Source organism: Phyllostomus hastatus, unplaced genomic scaffold (assembly GCF_019186645.2).
Source record: "Phyllostomus hastatus isolate PE091 unplaced genomic scaffold, TTU_PhHast_1.1 phas_scaffold_78, whole genome shotgun sequence".
In the NCBI taxonomy this organism is placed as follows: domain Eukaryota; kingdom Metazoa; phylum Chordata; class Mammalia; order Chiroptera; family Phyllostomidae; genus Phyllostomus; species Phyllostomus hastatus.
The window spans coordinates 115189320-115208262 of record NW_025334041.1 but is presented as its reverse complement, the minus strand read 5'-3'; the positions used below and the strand labels follow the sequence as shown (position 1 = coordinate 115208262).

At 40.9% G+C, this 18943-nt stretch overlaps 1 protein-coding gene across 13 annotated transcripts in view; it reads left to right on the top strand.

Moving 5' to 3' along the window:
• LTBP1 (latent transforming growth factor beta binding protein 1) overlaps positions 1-18943 on the top strand; it is a 362585-nt gene that overhangs the window by 220043 nt on the left and 123599 nt on the right. For all 13 annotated transcript variants that reach the window (XM_045827131.1, XM_045827129.1, XM_045827127.1 and 10 more), the window contains one exon: positions 11468-11590. In XM_045827131.1, coding sequence (XP_045683087.1) covers positions 11468-11590 — 123 coding nt within the window. The remainder of the gene's footprint in view (positions 1-11467; positions 11591-18943) is intronic.

Sequence of the window (18943 nt, the reverse complement as noted above, 5' to 3'; positions counted from 1 at the left end):
ACTGGTCTCTGAGTATCTTAGAAGACTAGAAAGTGCAGGCGAGCCCCTCAAGAAAACCTACTTGGCTGGAGAAAAGAATGTGGCCTATAGCATGGTGCAGGTTGGGTAAGACAAAGTGCTTCATAACTTTCAGGCAAGGCTCCTATGATTGATTGCATGTACCATGTACAATAGAACAGGCTTTGCGATGCATGCTGGGAAATAGACTGCTTTTAACATGGAAATGTCCAAAGGCCATTTATGACAACATCTTGCATATTTAAAAGAAAATGCATTTATGGCTTAGACAACTCATCACTTTATAATTATTTTAAAGGTATAATGTAAATATAGAAAGGGTTTTTTTAATAGAGTTAATAGTTACATGAACTTACCGCCATTTTACCAGTTTTTGCTGTCAGTAGAGTTTCTTATATCCTGTGTTTGCTTGCTGGGTTCACATTTTCTTTTGAGGTAGGTTTGCAAGATAAAATATAGGAAACCAAGTTAAATTTTAATTTCAGATAAATAGTAAATAATTCAGGATATACTTATGGTAAAAGACATTCATTTTTTATCTAAAATTCAAATTTAATTGGGTATCCTGTATTTTGTTAAATCTGTATTTGTAGTTATATCCTTTAACAGTTTTTTTAATGAGACTCACTGAGAAGTGTGTACTTTATGTGTCTGAAAACTTCTTTATTTTGAGCTCCTTTTATAATGATACTGCTCAGGCGTACAATTCTAGGTTAATGGTTGTTTTTCAACAGTAATTTTGATTGTTATGCTGATATCATTTGGCTTTTGGATTTTTGATACTTCTTTCTTTGTAGATAATTTGTCTTGTCTCTCTTTTGAGATAGTCTCTTAATTCTCTATGTTCTTTAGTTTTATCATGATGTGTCTCCATGTGGATTTATGTTGATTTTTACCCAGTAGACTGTACATTGTCAATGGGAAGATTCACGTGTTTCCTGAAATTTGAAGATATTATCTCTTAAAATACTGCTTCTCCACACTGCTTTTAGCTGCAGTTCCTATTAGACAAGTATTGGAGCCTCGGTATTTTTCATGTCTGTGAACAAGTCTTTCATGCTTTTATTCTTTTGCCTCCCGATTTTTAAATTCCTGCTTTACTTTCCCCAACCAGACTGTTTCATCCGTTACATTTTAATTATAAGACTGTTTCATTTCTGAAGTTTATAATTATTTTTCATAGCTACCTGCTCTTATCTCCTTTTTTCATTTTTTTAAAAAATGTATTCATTCATTTAGTTATTTAAGCATGCTAAAAAAATCTTTAAAAATCTTTGTGAAAACATTTCATAAATCTACTCTGATGTGGAGACTATTCCTGTTCAAATCTTTGACACATTTGCTTTCTTCACATGACATCTTTTTAATGGAGTTCATAGGCTCACTTTGAATTGAAAGTTTATTTTTATCTCCTCCATTTCTTGCTTTTTTTTTTCCTATCTGCACCCCCAATCTGAAGCCAGATTGTAATGCTAGCTCCTGACAGTGTGCCTTTTGGTGCTATTGTCCCAGATTTCAGTTGGGGGGGGGGTTTACAGGGGTACCTTTAGCTTCTTACCCCCAATGACTAACCCCTGGCCATCCCTACTTATTTCCAGAGAGCAGGCCCAGAGGTTCCATGGCCTCACCCACCACCATGAACTTTGTCTTTGTCTTTGCCATTCCAGGTCCACTGAGACGATTGTCTTGTTTTTTTATCTTTTTAAAGAATTTATCTGTAGTTGGTATGTGTTTGGAATGGGGAGGGAGTGTGGAAGCATGAATTCACTGTGTAACCCTTTTTTAACATATCCATACCAGGATTTTTTTTTTCATTCAAGAAATCAATATTGGAATATGGTGTTAAGCTAATGTGTATATATTATATATTTTTTAGTATATGGAAAGGTTTTCAGGAAAAAGATGAAAATTATATAATCTGTTGTGCACAGGTAAAAGTCTCTTTGTCTGTTGGAAGTAAGCAGCCTATCAGCATAAATTTGCGACCATCTGCCATTCATACACTTACCCATCCGTGTCATTGACATTTAATAGTGACTTAAGTAGGGCACTCTGAGAAATACGGGCTGTGATAAGGCTGAACTCTCACCCTGATGAGGGTTGCTGCTCTCACACATAATTAAAAAGTCAAGGTAGCATGTAGTAAGTATTTTATGAAATGAACTAAATACTGTATGGTTTCAGAGGAAAGTTCCCATTTACTTAGGAAATCACAGACAACATTTAAAAACATATTCCTTTAAAAATCATATTGTCCTTCCTATTTATAAAAATAATTCTTGCCTATTCCTTAAAATTTAGAAATGAGAGAAACATATAAAGGCAAATATGAAAATTACCATAATCTCCTACAAAAATTAATATATTTTGTTGTATTTTCTGCCAATCATATATATGATATAAATTTATTTCTCTCTCTATATACACTTATATATAGAGAGAGAAACAGAGAGAGGTTTGAAATTTCATGGACAGCTATGAAAACCATTTTTTTACTTCATATATAATGAATACTTTCCGATATTATTAAGTAGTCTTCTAAAAAGTACTGCAGTGCTGACATAGTATCCCAGTTAATGATACAGGATCATTTCATTTACCTACTCCCCTGAAGCTGGATTTTCAGATTGGCTTTTGTTTTTCCTCATTATAGATAGTGCTGTCAGGGGCATATGGGGCCGTGAACCTTTATGTGACTGTGCCCGTGCTTAGAAGAGAACTTGCTGGTTTCCAGGCTTTGCCTCGTCTCGTGCACATTCCCTTTCAAAGAGGATGTACTGTTTCCCTTCTCCCTAGCAGTTCGGAACCCGCTGACTGCGTCCACACCCCCCGCCCCACGATTTCCTTTCCTTTACAAATTTGAAAACACAAAAGGGACAGTTCAGTAGTACATTTTGCTTCACACAGGCCCTCGACATTTGTCTTAGGCTGTCCCCAGTTATTTTATATTAAATATGGCTGTGAGGAACGTTATTATTTTTTTCATATTTATTGTATTACTGGAACTAGCTCTTGCTGGTTTCAGTGGTTTTTTTTTTCAGTGGGTTTTCCATGTAGGAATAATTTTACCTTCAAAAAAGTATAATTGGGTAAAATGATGATGGGGCTAGGGAGATGGTGGGAGAGCGTGCTGCATCGTGCAGGTGCAGGTGCAGGTGCAGGTGCAGGTGCAGGAGCAGGTGGATAATAAGACGGTGAAGGTATTTGGAGGGGACCCAGGCTAAATTTGAAGTTTGCAATACTAGCTAGTGAGTGTAAGCTTCCAAAATAGACATAAAGTCGATATATTTTGTTATTTACAATATGTTACTCTGTTGACATTTCTGGTTTCCATCAGATGTCTTGGAGAAAGTTTTCTTGGAGCTAAGATAAATGTCTTTTAAATTAGTAGTGAGTGCTAAATACATTCCCTCACTCCCTCTTTTCCGCCCTCCCATGCTCACTTCATCTCTATGTCCCTCTCTCTCAAGGCCCACCCACCCTTTTCAGGGCTTCCTTCTTGCAGTGGTAGTAACCAAGCCCAGTACATCCGCATTTGATGTTGTTAGGTTCTGTGACTTTAGGTGAAATGACATAAACTGAAACCAGTTTCACCCGGGCTAATTGATACACACAAGAGTTAAGTCCCCACAGCATCAATATTGTAACAGAATGGTGTTATTCAAGGACTCGGTGCACAAGGGGCACAGCAGTGACCTACAGCCATCAGTGTTTTTGGTGATGGTGATCCTGACACAGCAAGTGACATAAGTGGCCTGTGTTACCTAAGTTCCCATCAGTCAAACCCGTTTTAACCCTTTTGTACATAACCTAGGTTCTTCCTCTAGTAACCCTATATTCTTACCCAACTTTTCCTGGAACTTCTCTCTTTCAGGGGAAGATAACAGTTTCTCTTGAGCCCACAGGGTCTCCTTTGCCTTCAGATCAAAATGATTTACCTGCCAAAGGGACACATCCTGGGGCGGCTTGTCCTGAACTCCACCGGTGCTGTCTCTAAAGTCCCCTTCAGTTCCATTGTCAAAGCAGAATTGACTGTTGTGGTGTTTTTTTCTTTCTCGGGGATGTGGAGTTTGAAATTGGAAACAAGTCGATGAGCGTTATGTGGGTGTAAAGATGAAACTTAGAATCCATTGTTCTTGCTATCTACTTGGGAAATAATAGCAGAAAATCAATAGGTATAAACTAAGACGGAAGTCAACTGGGCTTGATAATTCAGTTCTTCAAGACACTTACACATGTGTAAAGTTCTTTTTGTTTAGCCTGCTGGGTGGAGATTCACACAATGCTCTGCGGTAGTTGGTGCTTTAACACCAGAAACTGTGGGACACAATGTGAGGCTGAATCATGCTTTAGCATCGTCAGTGGCTGAGAGGGAATTATTAGACATTTCACCTATTTGAAAGGGAAATCTTACTGTTTGAGGTATCCTTTTGGAACTCCTGCTACAGTTTCTAGTTTAAATAGGGTTGTTTTTTTTTTCAGTTAGGATTTAAACAGTTTTGATCTGGACCTGAGCATCATATTTCAGCATTTAAAAGTCAATTTGGGACCCGTTCCTATCCGTTCTAGAATCACTTTCTCGTGTGTCCTCTTACTATGCTCAGATCACTGGGATGAGATTCAAAAAGGAAATGTCTGTTTGTTTTATTCAGTTTTCTTCAGGAAAGACAGTGGTGAAGTGAGTCATTAGCACATTATATTTTCCAATAGCTCTTTGACCTTAATCTCTGGGGCCATGAAGTCAACGGGAAGGTGCCTGTTGCATCCTGAGTGATGAGGAGAGCCCACGATGGGTTCACGTGACTGTGAATGTTTCAAGCAGAAATTAATGCAGTGTCTGCAGACTAGAGTCTGAAGGCCAAGACCCACAGAGGCGTGGGTGCGATTAGCATCTTGCATGTGTAGTACACATGTATCAGAAAATAAATACAAGCTGTTCTCTGGGCTTTGATAATTCTTTTATCATGTTACCCCGAAGAGAGAAGAATTGGAAGGAGCGGAGTTGCTCCCACAGTGGCTGGCCTCCTTTTATGATCAAAGCCATCCTATGCTAGATTATCATTTTGTAGTGGTGGGACAGTTACCGGTCAGGAGGGAGGCTCCCGAAGCAGCGAGGCCTAGGTGTGTGGCCAGCCCCAGACAGCAGCGTTGCCCACCAATTCAGGGGGGTGTTAATAGGTGGTCGTGTGAAATGGGTTCCATGGCCAAGTGTATGGAACACACCAAGTAAAAGGAAACCAGGAGTCCTCGCAAAAGGGCTTCTCAGGGTATTTCCTCAATGTGCTTGTGTTTATAGAATACACAGTGTTTCTCAAAGGTATTTGGCCACAGAACCCTTCTCTTAGTAGAATCCTAACAAAGTTTGGGTTTTGTGTAAGCTACTTTGGGTAAAATGGCTGTAGAATTCTGCTCTTCAAACATTATTTTTACTCACTTATCACCTAAAATAATTTTGAAAAACTTATGTGCTCACACATTTTCAAGCTGACATCTACATTTTTTTCCCATCAAAAACTAATTGGATGCAGTGGATTTATTTCTGCTGTTTTTATATTAGTTATGCGCTTTAAGCATATTTTCATCAAAGTCGTGGAGCTGCAGAGTTGGCTTTTTCCGTTTGAATAATGTCTGCCATCTAACCTAATTGGCAAACTAAACCTTCTTATGAGAACTTTTTCTGTGACTGTCCCTCAGGACGGATATTTGTCAACTGTTCAGTTTTCAGTGCCTTGGAGAATTTCACTTTGTAGAGCAATGTCCTAGAAAACCTAGAAAGATTGTAGATCGGCAAGAGGTGACCTGACTTTGCAAAGAGAAAGAAGGCACGGAGTCACGGAGAGATAGAAAAGGAAGATGGGCCAATGTGTCCTTAGGCAGATCACTTTTCTGCCTAAGGAAACATGGGAAGGCTCAAGATCTAGAGTCTGATTCCCTTGAAAGGATCCAAGCATTTTTATGCACCCTGTGGGGCAATTGTCATGCACCTTCAGGGGCATGAAGTTTAAGAGATACCTATGTCTAATCAGAGAATGAATTCCTCCTTTATCTAACTAAAGTAAGTGATCTGTGTTAAATAGCCAAATGGTTTGGCTGGCTAAGAAAAGTATTTACCTCGAAAGGTTTTTCTTTCTGCTTTCAAGGAGAGGTTATCTGCTAAATTACTTGATGAAATTTCTACCCATCAGCAAAAGCTGAATATACACACAGAAGAATCACAAAAAGCTTCATGTTTTCACACAGTGTAAAGGTATTCATGTACTATTCTCACCTTGTACCTAATTCCTGTTGTTTACTGGACATGTCTCATTTCCTGTATAAATGTGCGTCACTAAAAAGGCAGTAAATTATTACTCACTTTGTTAAGTGCGCAGTATAGATACATGAAATTGTGTTTATTTCCCACAAGGGTAGTTGTGCTATTTATAATGTATTATCCATGAATGTTACCATTTTTTCCTTGTCATTTCAACCCTGGCAACTGGCAGATTGCTTTGAAGGGAGAATATTGAAGCTAGAAGTTCTAGCTTCAGCTACATTATCCACTTCAGCCCCTTGGGGTTGCAGGAGAGAAAACTGAGATCAACAGAAATTAAGTGACTTATTCTAGGTCACATAATTTAGCGTCCTAGCTAGACCAAAGCTGGACTGTGGTGGCACAGTTCTCCCATGAAATTTCCCCTCTTCCCCTTAAACCCCTTTAACAAAATGATCTTGAACAAATCATCTCTATAAAATGGAAATAGCTATCCTGTGGCTCACCTTCCAGAATTGTTGTGAAGTTTCCATGGGACAGGGTGTGCCATACAGATGTAAATGTGATGGTGAGGATTCTTGCCTCATTGAACTAGATTGTTATTTCCTTTCCTAGCTCTGAAATACGAAGGCAGTGTTATATTAGGTTATTTAATGAGTCTCTTGTTCTGCGCATGTTTCCAAACTGCTTGGCCCAGATCTCTATTTTATCTCTAGCTGAGCCTCGCATCTACCCTGTGGCCAGAGACAGCCTCAGAGACAGTGAGGGACTGTCCAGAGGCAGAACACCCAGACCCTGAGTCCAGTGAAGGAAACCTGTCAAATCCCGTCAGGTGACCAGCACCCACCTCCACCCCATCGTCTTCCTCAGACTTTACTTCAAAATGGTCCCTTTTGCACTTACAAACACGCATTTCCACCACCTCTGTGTGAGTTTCTCAATGAGGGCATTGCTGTTTTTGGCAGAACAATTCTTTGTTGAGAGAGACTTGCCGCACTTGTAGAAAGTTTAGCCCCCTGGTGTCCACCCACTGTTTTCTCCCCTAGTCCTTGTGATGACCCAAGACGTCCCCTAGGCAGTCACACACCCTCCCTCTGTGAGGATCACCAAGTGGTCCTCCCTGAGTGCCGAAAGGAAAGCAGTCTTATCAACCTACCACTTTTCTATTTACTTTTTAGAAGAGACCAGTTTTTTCAATCCAAATGGCTAGTACAGGGAAATGCAAGTTGAGACCTCCCTGAGATAATGCCACGCTTAAAGTGACTGCAGCGGGGAGACACAGATTTGACAAGGGGGTGCAGCACCTGGCACTGGGAATGGAAATTTGGCATAGGCTCTCAGGGCCACTAGGTGACAACATTCAGGGCCTTCTCTTGGGCTACGGACGTCCTGCTTCTAGAGGTAGACCCAAGTGTGATGAGTACCTGGCCTTCCAAAGACATGTGGGAGTGCTCCCAGAAGCATGGGTCGTGACAGCCCCACACTGGCACGTGTGAACAAATCTCGATCTCCGCACACACTGAAATGTCCCACAGCAGTAAAAGAATGAACTGCTACATGCAGCCAAGTCGGTGAATCTCACAGGTGTCATAACGAAGGACCATGTCAGACAAAGGAACATACACAACGTGATGCCTTGTATGTGAAATTCACGAACACATCTAATCAATGATGACAGCAGGCAGAACAGCAGCGACCTATGTGGGCAGAGATGTAGACTGGGAAGGGGCATGAAGGAGCCTTCTCAGGCAATAAGTGTGTTCAAAAACACCTTCTGGGTGGTGGTTGCATAGTACATGCACACACAGGCGTGTACATGGGCACTCACAATATGTGTATGTAAAATTTATCTAGCTATATACTAAAGATGGATATTCTTTTCTGTACATAAGTTCTTAAAAACTTGGCAACTTAATTTCTAATTTATGGTATTTTAGAGAATATGATAAAAATAAATTGAGGCAGTTGAGGGAGATGCGAGTTTGTCTGGAAGCTGTGAGAGCGTGTCGGGAAGAAAGGGTCAGGCTTTGGGGTTCCGGAGGCCGAAATTAGGGGAGTTGGCGTTGCCAGTGCCGGTGGTGCAAGCTGCTTAAAAGAGAGAGAGCAAGAAGATGGAGAGCTTTACACAGTTGCCCTTCCTCAAGGATTTTTCCACTCCTTCCTCTCTAGAGCTGTAGTTGTGCTTTCTTTCTTTTTTCTTTTTTTTTTTTTTGTGTCTTCATCCCTGTCCTCCATCCCCATGGATGGCATCAGGGTCAAGGCAGCAGGCCATGTCGAGGAGAGTCAAGGAGGGGACACTGACAGAGGGCACCCTCAGTGGTTGTGCACCAGGTGTTTATATGTGGGGCGCAAACCCTTCGCCTTCGCCTGGCAGCCAGTGGTGAGGCCGGGATGCTACTGAGAAAGAGGCAAGGGGAAGTCCTGGGTCCCGAGCGGTGAGCCTGGAGTGTGTGCAACCAGTGAACAGGAGTGGAGGCCCCCCAGAAAGAGGAAGGCCAACAATCACAACTTAGTGGGAACGTGAGCATAAATGGGGGAGTGGAGGTTTTGTCCTGCTTTCTTGACTACAACTGGCTCATTACCTGAACTTGAGGTTTAATTTGGGATGTACGATAGGGGCTTATTACGGGGCTTGTGTCCAGCCTTCTGGCATCTCTGGGCCACACTGGAAGAAGAAGAGTTCTCTTGGGCCACATATTAAATGCACAAACACTAACCAAAACTGATGAGCAAAAAAAAAAAAAAGGTTTTAAGTAAATTTACGATTTTGTGTTGGGCCGCACTCAGAGCCATCCTGTGCTGCACGCGGCCTGCGGGCCATGGGCTGGACACCCCTAGTACCATGTAAACCCCACCTGGACTTGGTACTCCTCCTAGTCCCGTATGGTGGGTTCCTTAAGGCCAGTGAGTCCTGGGGGAATATTTTCAACTACACGCTGTGCATACATGTGTATTACAGCACAGTACACCGTGATAACGGATATGAGGGTCGGGAGCAGGACCGTGTGCTATGCCGGGTGGAATCTAGCTGGGTCCAGGTTGGAATGCTGTGGAAGTCATACGGCAAATGTGTCAGTTTGTCATTTGAGCGTCATTGAGAATTAATCTTACCACTAAAATTAAATTAAAAACTGCATGCGTTAGATAAACTATGGCCATATAGAGTTGATACCTCTGGCTACTTAGAGTATGCAATGTAAGCAAATAATTGTTTATTGAGGGCTCGATTTGCCTTTTATGTAACAGTTCTCCTGGTAATGTTTTGCTACCCATGTGTTCAGTTTTTATTGAGAAAATTAATATTTTGGGATCCTTAATGAAAGTTTGATTAGAATTAATGATAGAAGGAAACGAATGTTATTTGAACAGGAAATACTAATAACCAAGTTTGTTAACCTTAAGCTATATAACCCAAAATACAAGTGACTACTAATTATTTATTTTTAAATTGCTGCCTTCTGTTTTTGCCTTTTAATTGATTGGCTTTGCAAATGACTCTATGGTCTTTCTTTTTAAAATCAGCACATTTTTATCACTCCTGTTTGAAATAATTTTGATTTCCCTTTGGATCGCTGCCTGAGTCCCTTCTGGCTACTCTGACAAAGCACCAGCAAGTGGGTAGCCTATCAACCACCGGTGTTTACCACTCACAGCTCTGGAGGCCTGGGAAGTTCAAGATCCAGGCACCAGCAGGATCTCCCTCTGCTGAGGGTCCTTGGCCAGTTGCAGACTCCTCCCTTGTGTCCTAGGTGGAGGGAGGGACTAGGGATTTCTGGGAGCCTGTTTTACAAGGCACTAATCCCATTTGTGAGTGTTCCACCATGAAGACGTAAGCACCTCCCAAAGGCCCTGCCTACTAATAGTATCTCCTCTTGGGGTTAGGATTTCAAGGTAGACACTTAGGTCTGAATGAATTTCAGACATTCAGGTCCTAGCAGTCAGCCTATGCAGATGACCTTAAGTCTCTATTTCCAGCTGTGGTTTCCTTTCACTCACTTCTTGAACCTTCCCCTCCTGCTGGATATTTATACTTGAATATCCCAGTGTGACCTTCACTATAAAACTAATCTCTTCATCTGCCTCTTTCCTCCTCAGTACTTTCCCCAAAACCAACCATGTCTTTTCCTCTTTTTTCGGATTAGAAGCCTCCTGGGCACCTTCGACTCCTTTTTCTTTCTCGTGTTGTATTTGGCCCATCAAACGCCATGCACTGTCAGTTATTCTTAAAAAAAAATCCTTTATTCCTCCTCTTCCTGATAATTCTCACTGTCACCAACCTGGCTTGTCACCCGTCTCATACTTGCATTACTTCTTCCGTGGTCGAACTTTTACTCTTTTCTCACCAAGCCATGTGCTGGCCAGATGGATTTCCCAGAGCCTGCCTCTGATTCTGTCTTCCCTCCTGCATAGCAACCTTTAGTGTAGCTCCCTGTTCTCAGTAAAATTGAATCGTAACCTAGCCTGGCTTTAACCAGCTCTTTTTCCAGATATATGCCTTCCTGAAACTTGTTTTCTAGCCAGTGGTTTGACACACGACTTCCTGGTCCCTCTTCCCTTCTCCAGGATCTGTTTGTGCTCCAATGTCCACCCACACAGATCGCTCACCTCTCCCTCCCCCTCCATCCCACCTTCCCCCAACTTCAACACCTGACGTCTCACCTCCACGTCAGTGCTGCAGTCTCCTCTACCTCCAGCTTCCTCTGGCAGCTCTTCCTGTCTATATAGGCAATGTCATAGTTTAACTTCAAGTTTATGGCCTTTCTTCTAATTGTGGTAACTTGAACTTCTTATCAGTTTAATTTTTTCCATAGTCGTAGGTATAACTAGGCTGTCAGTGTCTCCAGGGTGAGGCTGTCTGCCTTCCCCATGGGCTCTAGGATACCTACTGTGTGCTAACACTCAACCGTAAGCTCTGTGAAGGCTGGAACCTTTCATTGGTTGTGAGCACCGGTAAATGCCTAGTATCTAGAACAGAACTGTGTACGGAGCAGGTGCATAATAAATATTTGTCTTATAAACTGTAGATGTTCAATAATGTGTGATTTCATTGTGGTTCCTTCACAACTGCTGCATTAAAACTTGCTCGCATTTCTTATTTACCGTAACCAAGAGATCATGATGAAAAAGAAAGTTTACAGCCAGATCTGTCCAGCAGGGCTTGAGGGCTCCTTCTAAAGGAATTGTGTTTTCCTGCAGATATTAACGAATGCCAGCTGCAGGGCGTGTGCCCCAATGGTGAGTGTTTGAATACCATGGGCAGCTATAGATGTACCTGCAAAATGGGATTTGGGCCGGATCCTACCTTTACAAGTTGTGTTCGTAAGTAATGATCACTTTCTATTCCGATTTTGGATCTGAGGGGTTGGGGGTGGGAGGTTATCCAAAATGAGGTGAATACTCATCTGGTCAACTGAGTATTGCACATATGCAGGGAAACCTCATTAAAATGACAAGAGGGGGGAAGCAGGCCTGATATATTAAAATAAACCTATGTTAGGGAACCAAAATGCATTTTTATTGCACTCAGAAAAATACAATAGCTAATAGTCAAGGTAGAGAATAAACACACTGAGGAAATACTTAGATGAAAAGAAAAGAGTCAGTGAAAGTGCGCATACCTGAGAGATGAAAAGTTTTTTCCTTCTTCAGTATTTTGAGGGTTATTTAGGCTGAGTTAAACTTTGTCCCAGCTTCTGTTTTTAATTAGTCCAAATTCTGAGTCACTAGTGTCTGATTTAATGAGGTTTCACTGTACTTTCTTAGGTGGAGAGTCTGGGAAATAGTTTTGGATTTTCTATTCAGTTCTAATTTCAAGCATCCTGTTCTGTTGTCCTCAAAAACCACCAAAATGTGTCCCTGAAATTATACTGTTGTGCCTTATAAATGTTGCCTCTAAGATTTTCTCTTCATCTGGTATGGGTAAAAATCCTCTATCAAACCACGTATTCTAATATTGGACAGAAGATACAGTTTCTCTAAAGAGCCCCTGTCCCTGTAAAATCTAATCCAGTATAATCACTATAGATCACCTGATGATTAAAGATGGATGCATTTTAGGTATAAAATTTGCAAATGCAGATTTTTAAAAAAGATTTTACTCATTTTTATTTTTTGAGAGAGAGGAAAGGAGGGAGAAAGAGAGGGAAAGAAACATCAGTGTGTGGTTGCCTCTCATGTGCCCCCCTACTGGGGACCTGGCTCGCAACCCAGGAATGTGCCCTGACTGGGCATCAAACCAGTGACCCTTTGGTTTGCAGGCTGGTACTCAATCCACTGAGCCATACCAGCCAGGACTCAAATGCAGATTTTTAAAGGTACCTTTTTTTTTAAAAGGTACTTGTGCCCGTTATTACCAAATAGGTAAGCACTGCAGATTTTTCAAAGCTGTATACAACTAAGAACAATTCTGTATTAATTTCTGTCCTGCAAGGCTTTGGTATATGTTAAGCTGCATCCTCCTGGTCCCCAGTTTTAAACTTGCCATTTGGACGAGACGTGTTATTTGTGAAAATACCATTGTTTGTTTTTAGCTGTGCGTGTCTCTAACTCTGCACCCTAGGGTGAGAACATGGCCTTGATGAAGTAAAAACAAGTGCAGTGAAATAGAAACGACAGTCTCATTCATTATGTTTAGATGGGTTGGTTGAGTCTTTTGGAACATTGTTACTAATCACTACTATTTTCCTTTAAAAACTATCAAATGCAGATTAGGAAATTTTGCACGTAAGTTCTTTTTCCATGTTCTTTTGCAGATAGTTCTGGTCACGAAGCACATAGACAATTTGGCGGGTGGTGAAAATTAGACTCTAAAATTATGTTTGCATATGAGGTGCGTTTTAAAACTGGTGCAAGAATTTGGAAATGTCCAGCCAAAAATCACATTGTTGACAATGTCCAGAAAGTTTGGAGATAATTTCTGGTTGATCAGAATTACATGTGTAAATATTTTAAATAGTTTTATAATTTAAGTAGAAAGGATTCGGCAGAGTTTGGATATAAAATTTTGTTATGAATGTTTGTTTCCCCTTAAATTATTTAACTTGTCTGGTTAAAATTACTACATTGAAGGCTGCAGATTAGTAAAGATGGAGAATTGGTCCCAGAGTGTTTTATTAAACTTTGACTAGATCAGGTGTCTAGTGCTAAGGGCAGACATCCAGGTTTTAATAAGATTGTTGAAATTTGCCAATGAGATTTTTGAAACACACATTTCCTTAGCATTTATTTTCCCTGTCATTGCCCAAATAATACTGAACTTATCAAACCACCGTGCATTCTTATTTGAAAAATAAATAATTCAATTTTCTGGTTCAGCTACAACAGCTGAAATGATAAGTATTGGGAGATGTTTGTTGCTAGTTAAATGTTCCAGTTTAGAGTTTGAAGTTGAAACCTGGGCCCTGTACCAGTACTGAGTGGGCAAATTTATTTTTCTTTCCTCTGAATTTGCCACATGTAGCATTGCAGAGATATGTAAAGTTCCTTCAGGATTTGTGACTTGGTTCAATCCAGTCACTGGTGAACTATGCTTCGAAGAAATCAGTAGGGAAGTCCAAAGACAGCTGAGAAGAATCAAGAAAGAAGGTGATGTTTCCAGAGTAAGGGAAATAAAATGTTGGCGAGATGGCCGCATTCTCAGCGGTCGTGGGAAGTAGCAGGAAGAGAATGGAGCCCCACACAGACATGCACACACACACAGAGGCACCGAGCAAAGTTGCTGTTGCGTTGACGGTTGACCTATATGTTCTCGAGGGATATAAAGACAGCTGTGGGTACAGCATGCAGGCAGATTGAGGGAAATTGACCCCAGTTGTTCAGACAGCATGCTATCCAGGCAATAGAAGGTGTGGCTGACTCTCTGAACTCAAAGCGATGCACTTGGCAATGGCCGAGGAGCAGTAAGAAACTCTCCCTGTTCTTGAATGCGCTAAGGTGAACACCCTCAGAATTCCTTGACTTCAGCCAAAGGTTGCAGTCATTTCTCTTTCTCTCCTTGCCTGCTCTCTGTCCTTGACTTAGCCAAGCTAAAAGAAGGGAAGTGGGAGGGTTCTGGCATTTGCTGCCTCTCACCTCTCTGTCTGTGGCTCAGGATGCTGCAGCAGCATTCTCCAGACCTGCCCCTACCCACTTATGGGGGAAGGTGGAATTTTAGGACACATCAGAGCAAATCCAAGGAAAGCATTGGGTTGGCCAAAAAGTCTGTTATGTTTTTTTCCCATAAAATAAAAGACACATTTTTCATTTTCATCAATAACTTTATTGATTTGGATATTTTGAATATGTCGGCTATCTCCTGCTATTGGCTTCTAGTGGGTAGAGGCCAAGGGTGCTGCTAAACATCTTCCAAGACATAAGACAGCCCCACAGCAAAGAATTATTTGGCCAGAATGTCAATAGTACCAAGAAACCTCTCAAACCACTTTTTACATGTTTGATCAGTCACAGCACCTTCTCCATACACTGCACAAATCTTTTTTTACATTTCAGTTGAGCTTTTACCTTTCTTGAAATAATAAGGCATAATATGCTGAAAATGTTGATATCTTCTTCCATCTTCAATAATAAAATGGCTGAACAAAAATTCACCAATTTTGTTAAGTTTTTTTAAATGCATGTTTATGTGACAACTTTCACAATATAATCTAACAAAATTGTTTCGAATGAAGTTCAAGACAACTGAGCACTACTAGAGCCATAGTACGGGAAGAAACTAAATGAACTTTTTGGCCAACCCAATATAATAACCTTTTGTAACTGGAGTAGGAAAAGCTCCTGATTTTCTCAGTGGCAACTAATTTTCTTCTGGAATTCAAGAGCTTCAGGATGAGTGCTGCAGAGGGGGCATCTGTAGGTTTAGTAAAAAGGAGCCCAGATCAAAGAATTATAAGCCTGTAAGTTTGCTCTTTCTTAGTAGTATTCTTGAGCCATGGACTTGGTGCTAATTGATGGAAATAAAGGGTTGGGGAGAAGATGTGCCCAGGACCTTCTGCGGTAACCCTGGAAGTCATGAGATGCAGGGCAGATCCCTTCTAAAAGCCGGTCATGGTTATGTACATCATTTTAACTTAACTTCCCTAGCATCTTTATGGGATATGTATTGTTCTTATTTTACACGTTAGGAAACTGAAGCTAAGAGAATTTAAGTAACTTCTCAAGATCACATAGCTAGTAACTAACATTTGAGATTTAAAGCTGGGTTTTGTGCCTCCAAATTCAAGGTACTAGATCTAGTTAATGATGCCTATCATTCGAGTTTGAATTGATTAGAGTCTTTGAAAGTAAGGTCAGAATTTATTGTACAGCCCTATAATTAGGTGTAAATGTTTAATACACCACTGGGGAACTCAAATAAGAGAACCATAGCATCTTACCTTCTTACTGTATTTTGTAATTGAAACACCATCAGCATTAGATATATAGTGAAGATTTAAGACTTTACCTGGATACAGAGCTATAGGTTTATTACTTTTGAAGATTTCCCTCATGTCTGTAGTCAAGAGCAAAAGACTTGTTTTCCTGACATTTCCAGTAGGTTTTACACCTCTAAAATGTTTTTCCCTCTATAAAGAGTCCCCGAATCTTTTACCCTAATCTTTACCCTACTAACAACACACCCTGCAAACTCCTGTGTACCTACTTACATGTGGCTATAAGGCCCTTCATTATTGCTCCTTCGTGCTCTGTCTATACCCATTTCCAGCTATTCTGTAGAGATCTTTTGATAATACTGATTGTTTTTAAGTATAACACAAGAACTTATGACTCAGTAGAATGTATGATTAATACATTTGTTACTTTATTAATGACCTACCTTTACAACTAGCCTTCCCTCTATGGCTAAAGATATTCAACAACAGAAACACCACTCTTGTATAATCCTGGGTAGCATATTATCCCATGTTGACAAGATATGAAAACACTGCAGGTGTTTAATGAAGTAAGTGGAATTGCCAAGCAAGTCACTTGAAATCATAAAAGAATAATGGGTAATTTTAGGTTACCCATTAAAGTAGGGGCAGTTTTTAAAAAAGTGCACTCTGTTAGGAATCAGAGGCATAAATCAACACGTTTTGGTTCACATGTAAAACAAAGAAAGTTTGAATAAAAGCACCAGTAAGATTTAGGTATGTAAGCTAGACCTTTTCAATGGCCTCCTTCTTGGTTTTCTTCCATCTTTGAAGGAGCAGATTTTTCATTAGTTATTTGCTTATTCATATGTGCACTTGAAATGAGGCCATATTTTTAGAACATGGTCTGACACTCCCAGACTCTTCCCCAAAATTGACTTGTTGATAACTCTATAAACCAGTGATTCTCTTATTCCCCTAAAGATGCCCACTTGAAGTGCTTTGGAAGCTGTCATGGAAAAAATCACCCCAGCGTTTACAGAGAACACTTGGGTTAGGAAATGATGAGAACACAAAGGTCTATAAGATAGCTGTTTTAGCATAAGATGTTTAGGCAGAATTGACTTGCTAGACTTCTACCTTTATTCTTTGATGATAAAATGCCCAAAGTTGTATGGTGTGTGTGTATAATGCATGCGATATCAACATCCAGAAACTCGCTTTAATTAACAAGCAATCTCTTATAACACATGCATGCACACACATATATTAATTGCTTAAAACACTAAATTGCTGATTTGGTGTTTTGGTTTAATTTTGGAGACAAGCATGGTAGGCTACTTCAAAGTAGCATCTTTGGATAGGGAGGCAGCCAGCGTTAAGAACACAGGGATGGTGCCTAGATAGAATCACAGCCCTGGATATGCGAGAGGGGTGGACACAAGGAAGTGAGAGTGGGAAAGGAAGTGGAAGGGTCTGATGTCACCGTTTGCCAGTGCCGAGGATCTGAGGACACTCTGCTTTGTTCGGCTCTGAATGGCCCTTGTTCCTGGGACCTAGAAGGAAGAGTGATGTGATTAGTATTATAAGTAAGCCCTGCCACGTGTGAAATAGACTCTTGTGAGTTGACCTGAGATTGTTTCTTAGAAGTAGGTGTTGTGAGTTCCAAACACTTTGAAGACAAAATTTTGGAGCAAAATCATTTGTGAGCTGATTACACTAGAACTATGTATAATATGTTTTTAAGATTATACAGGTGAACTCTATGATGGTCTAACCACTATGCTGTACACCTGAAATTAATACAAAATAATACTGAATACTAAAATATTATACAGGTACAACCTGCAGACACACACAGAGTCCTACAAATATACATGCTATTCCAGACTTTTCTTTTGGGGATAATAACCATACTCCTAATTTTTTTTTTAACTTATGCTCTGTGATCTTTGATTTTTCATGACTTTAGTTGCACAGACTCCAGAAAGTGAGAAGGAGAGGGTAGGAGAAGGTAAAGGACAGACTCAGACTTCTCCCTCCTAGCCTTTATCAATAGGAAAGGTGGGCCTTGTCAGGCTTTGCAAGTTTTGAAGCCTCCTGGAAGCGTCCTCTGCTCCCCTCCGTCCCCTGCCCTCACTCCCCAGGTTACTAGTCTCAGCTATTTTGACTGCCTCTGCTCCACCGAAATTCTGCTAAGCAGTGATCAGGCTGGATACAGATGCCCTTGGGAGTGTGGAAATAGCTGCTTTTATTATCAGTAAAAGTGAAGAGTGGCTGACACATATTTGGTGTCTCCTCTGTGTCACCGGTTTAGCTTATGACATGTCTCCTCATCTGTACATTGAGCCTTTCATTTATAAGTGAGGAAGTTACTTGATGAAGTTCAGCCAGTGTACTGGTCAGGGTTTTCTCTAGAAAAGCAGAACCAACAGGTGTGTGTGTGTGTGTGTGTGTGTGTGTGTGTGTAGATTTTAAGGAATTGGCTCACATGATTATGGAAGCTGTCAGGTCAAATATCTGCAGGGTGAGCTGGCAGGCTGGACACCCAGGGAAGAGCTGATGTCGTGGCTTGAGTCTGAGAGCTGCCTGCTGGCAAAAGAAAAGCTTTTCTTCTTAAAGCCTTCAAGTGTTTGGATGAGGCCCATCCACATTTTGGAGAGTTTTTTACTCAAAGTATGCTGGTTTTAAATGTTAAACTCATGTGGAAAAAAAAACCCCAAAACAAACTTTTATAGCAGCATTTAGACCTGTCTTTGACCAAATACTTGGGTACCATTACCTAGCCAGATTACAAAGAATGTAAAATAACCATCATAATCAGTCGTAGCGACTTCCCCGAGGTTATGCTGCTGTCAGGTGGCAGCCCTGTCATGTGAACTCAGCTGTGTCTGGCTCTGAAACCCTTGATCTTTTCACTGTGCTTTGTAGCCGCTCAGTTTCAGTGGGTCATTTGTCGTAGCATCTAGCCAAGATGTCAGTCCTTCTGGAGGAATGAAAGTTTAGATCTGAGCAGGAAAGAGGGACAGGATGCAAGCTTGGTGTATGCAGCAGTTTTGACATGGCCTGGAGCTGGCTCTGCAGAATGTACTTCCTCCACATTTACCTTAGAAGGTGAACTGGAAGGCAGGGCTGGAGACTGCTTCTCCTCACAGGTGCCCTTTCTGTCCAGTAGAGTGTTTAGCTGTTAGACTGATGAAGTCTTAGCTACTAAACATAGAGTGGAAGAGTCATCAGGATTAGGGGTTAGATACTGGATGAATGTCAGCGGGTGTGCTTTCACAGTGTTGTCTGCAGGATTGAGCACTTCGCCCGTTCCTCCGCT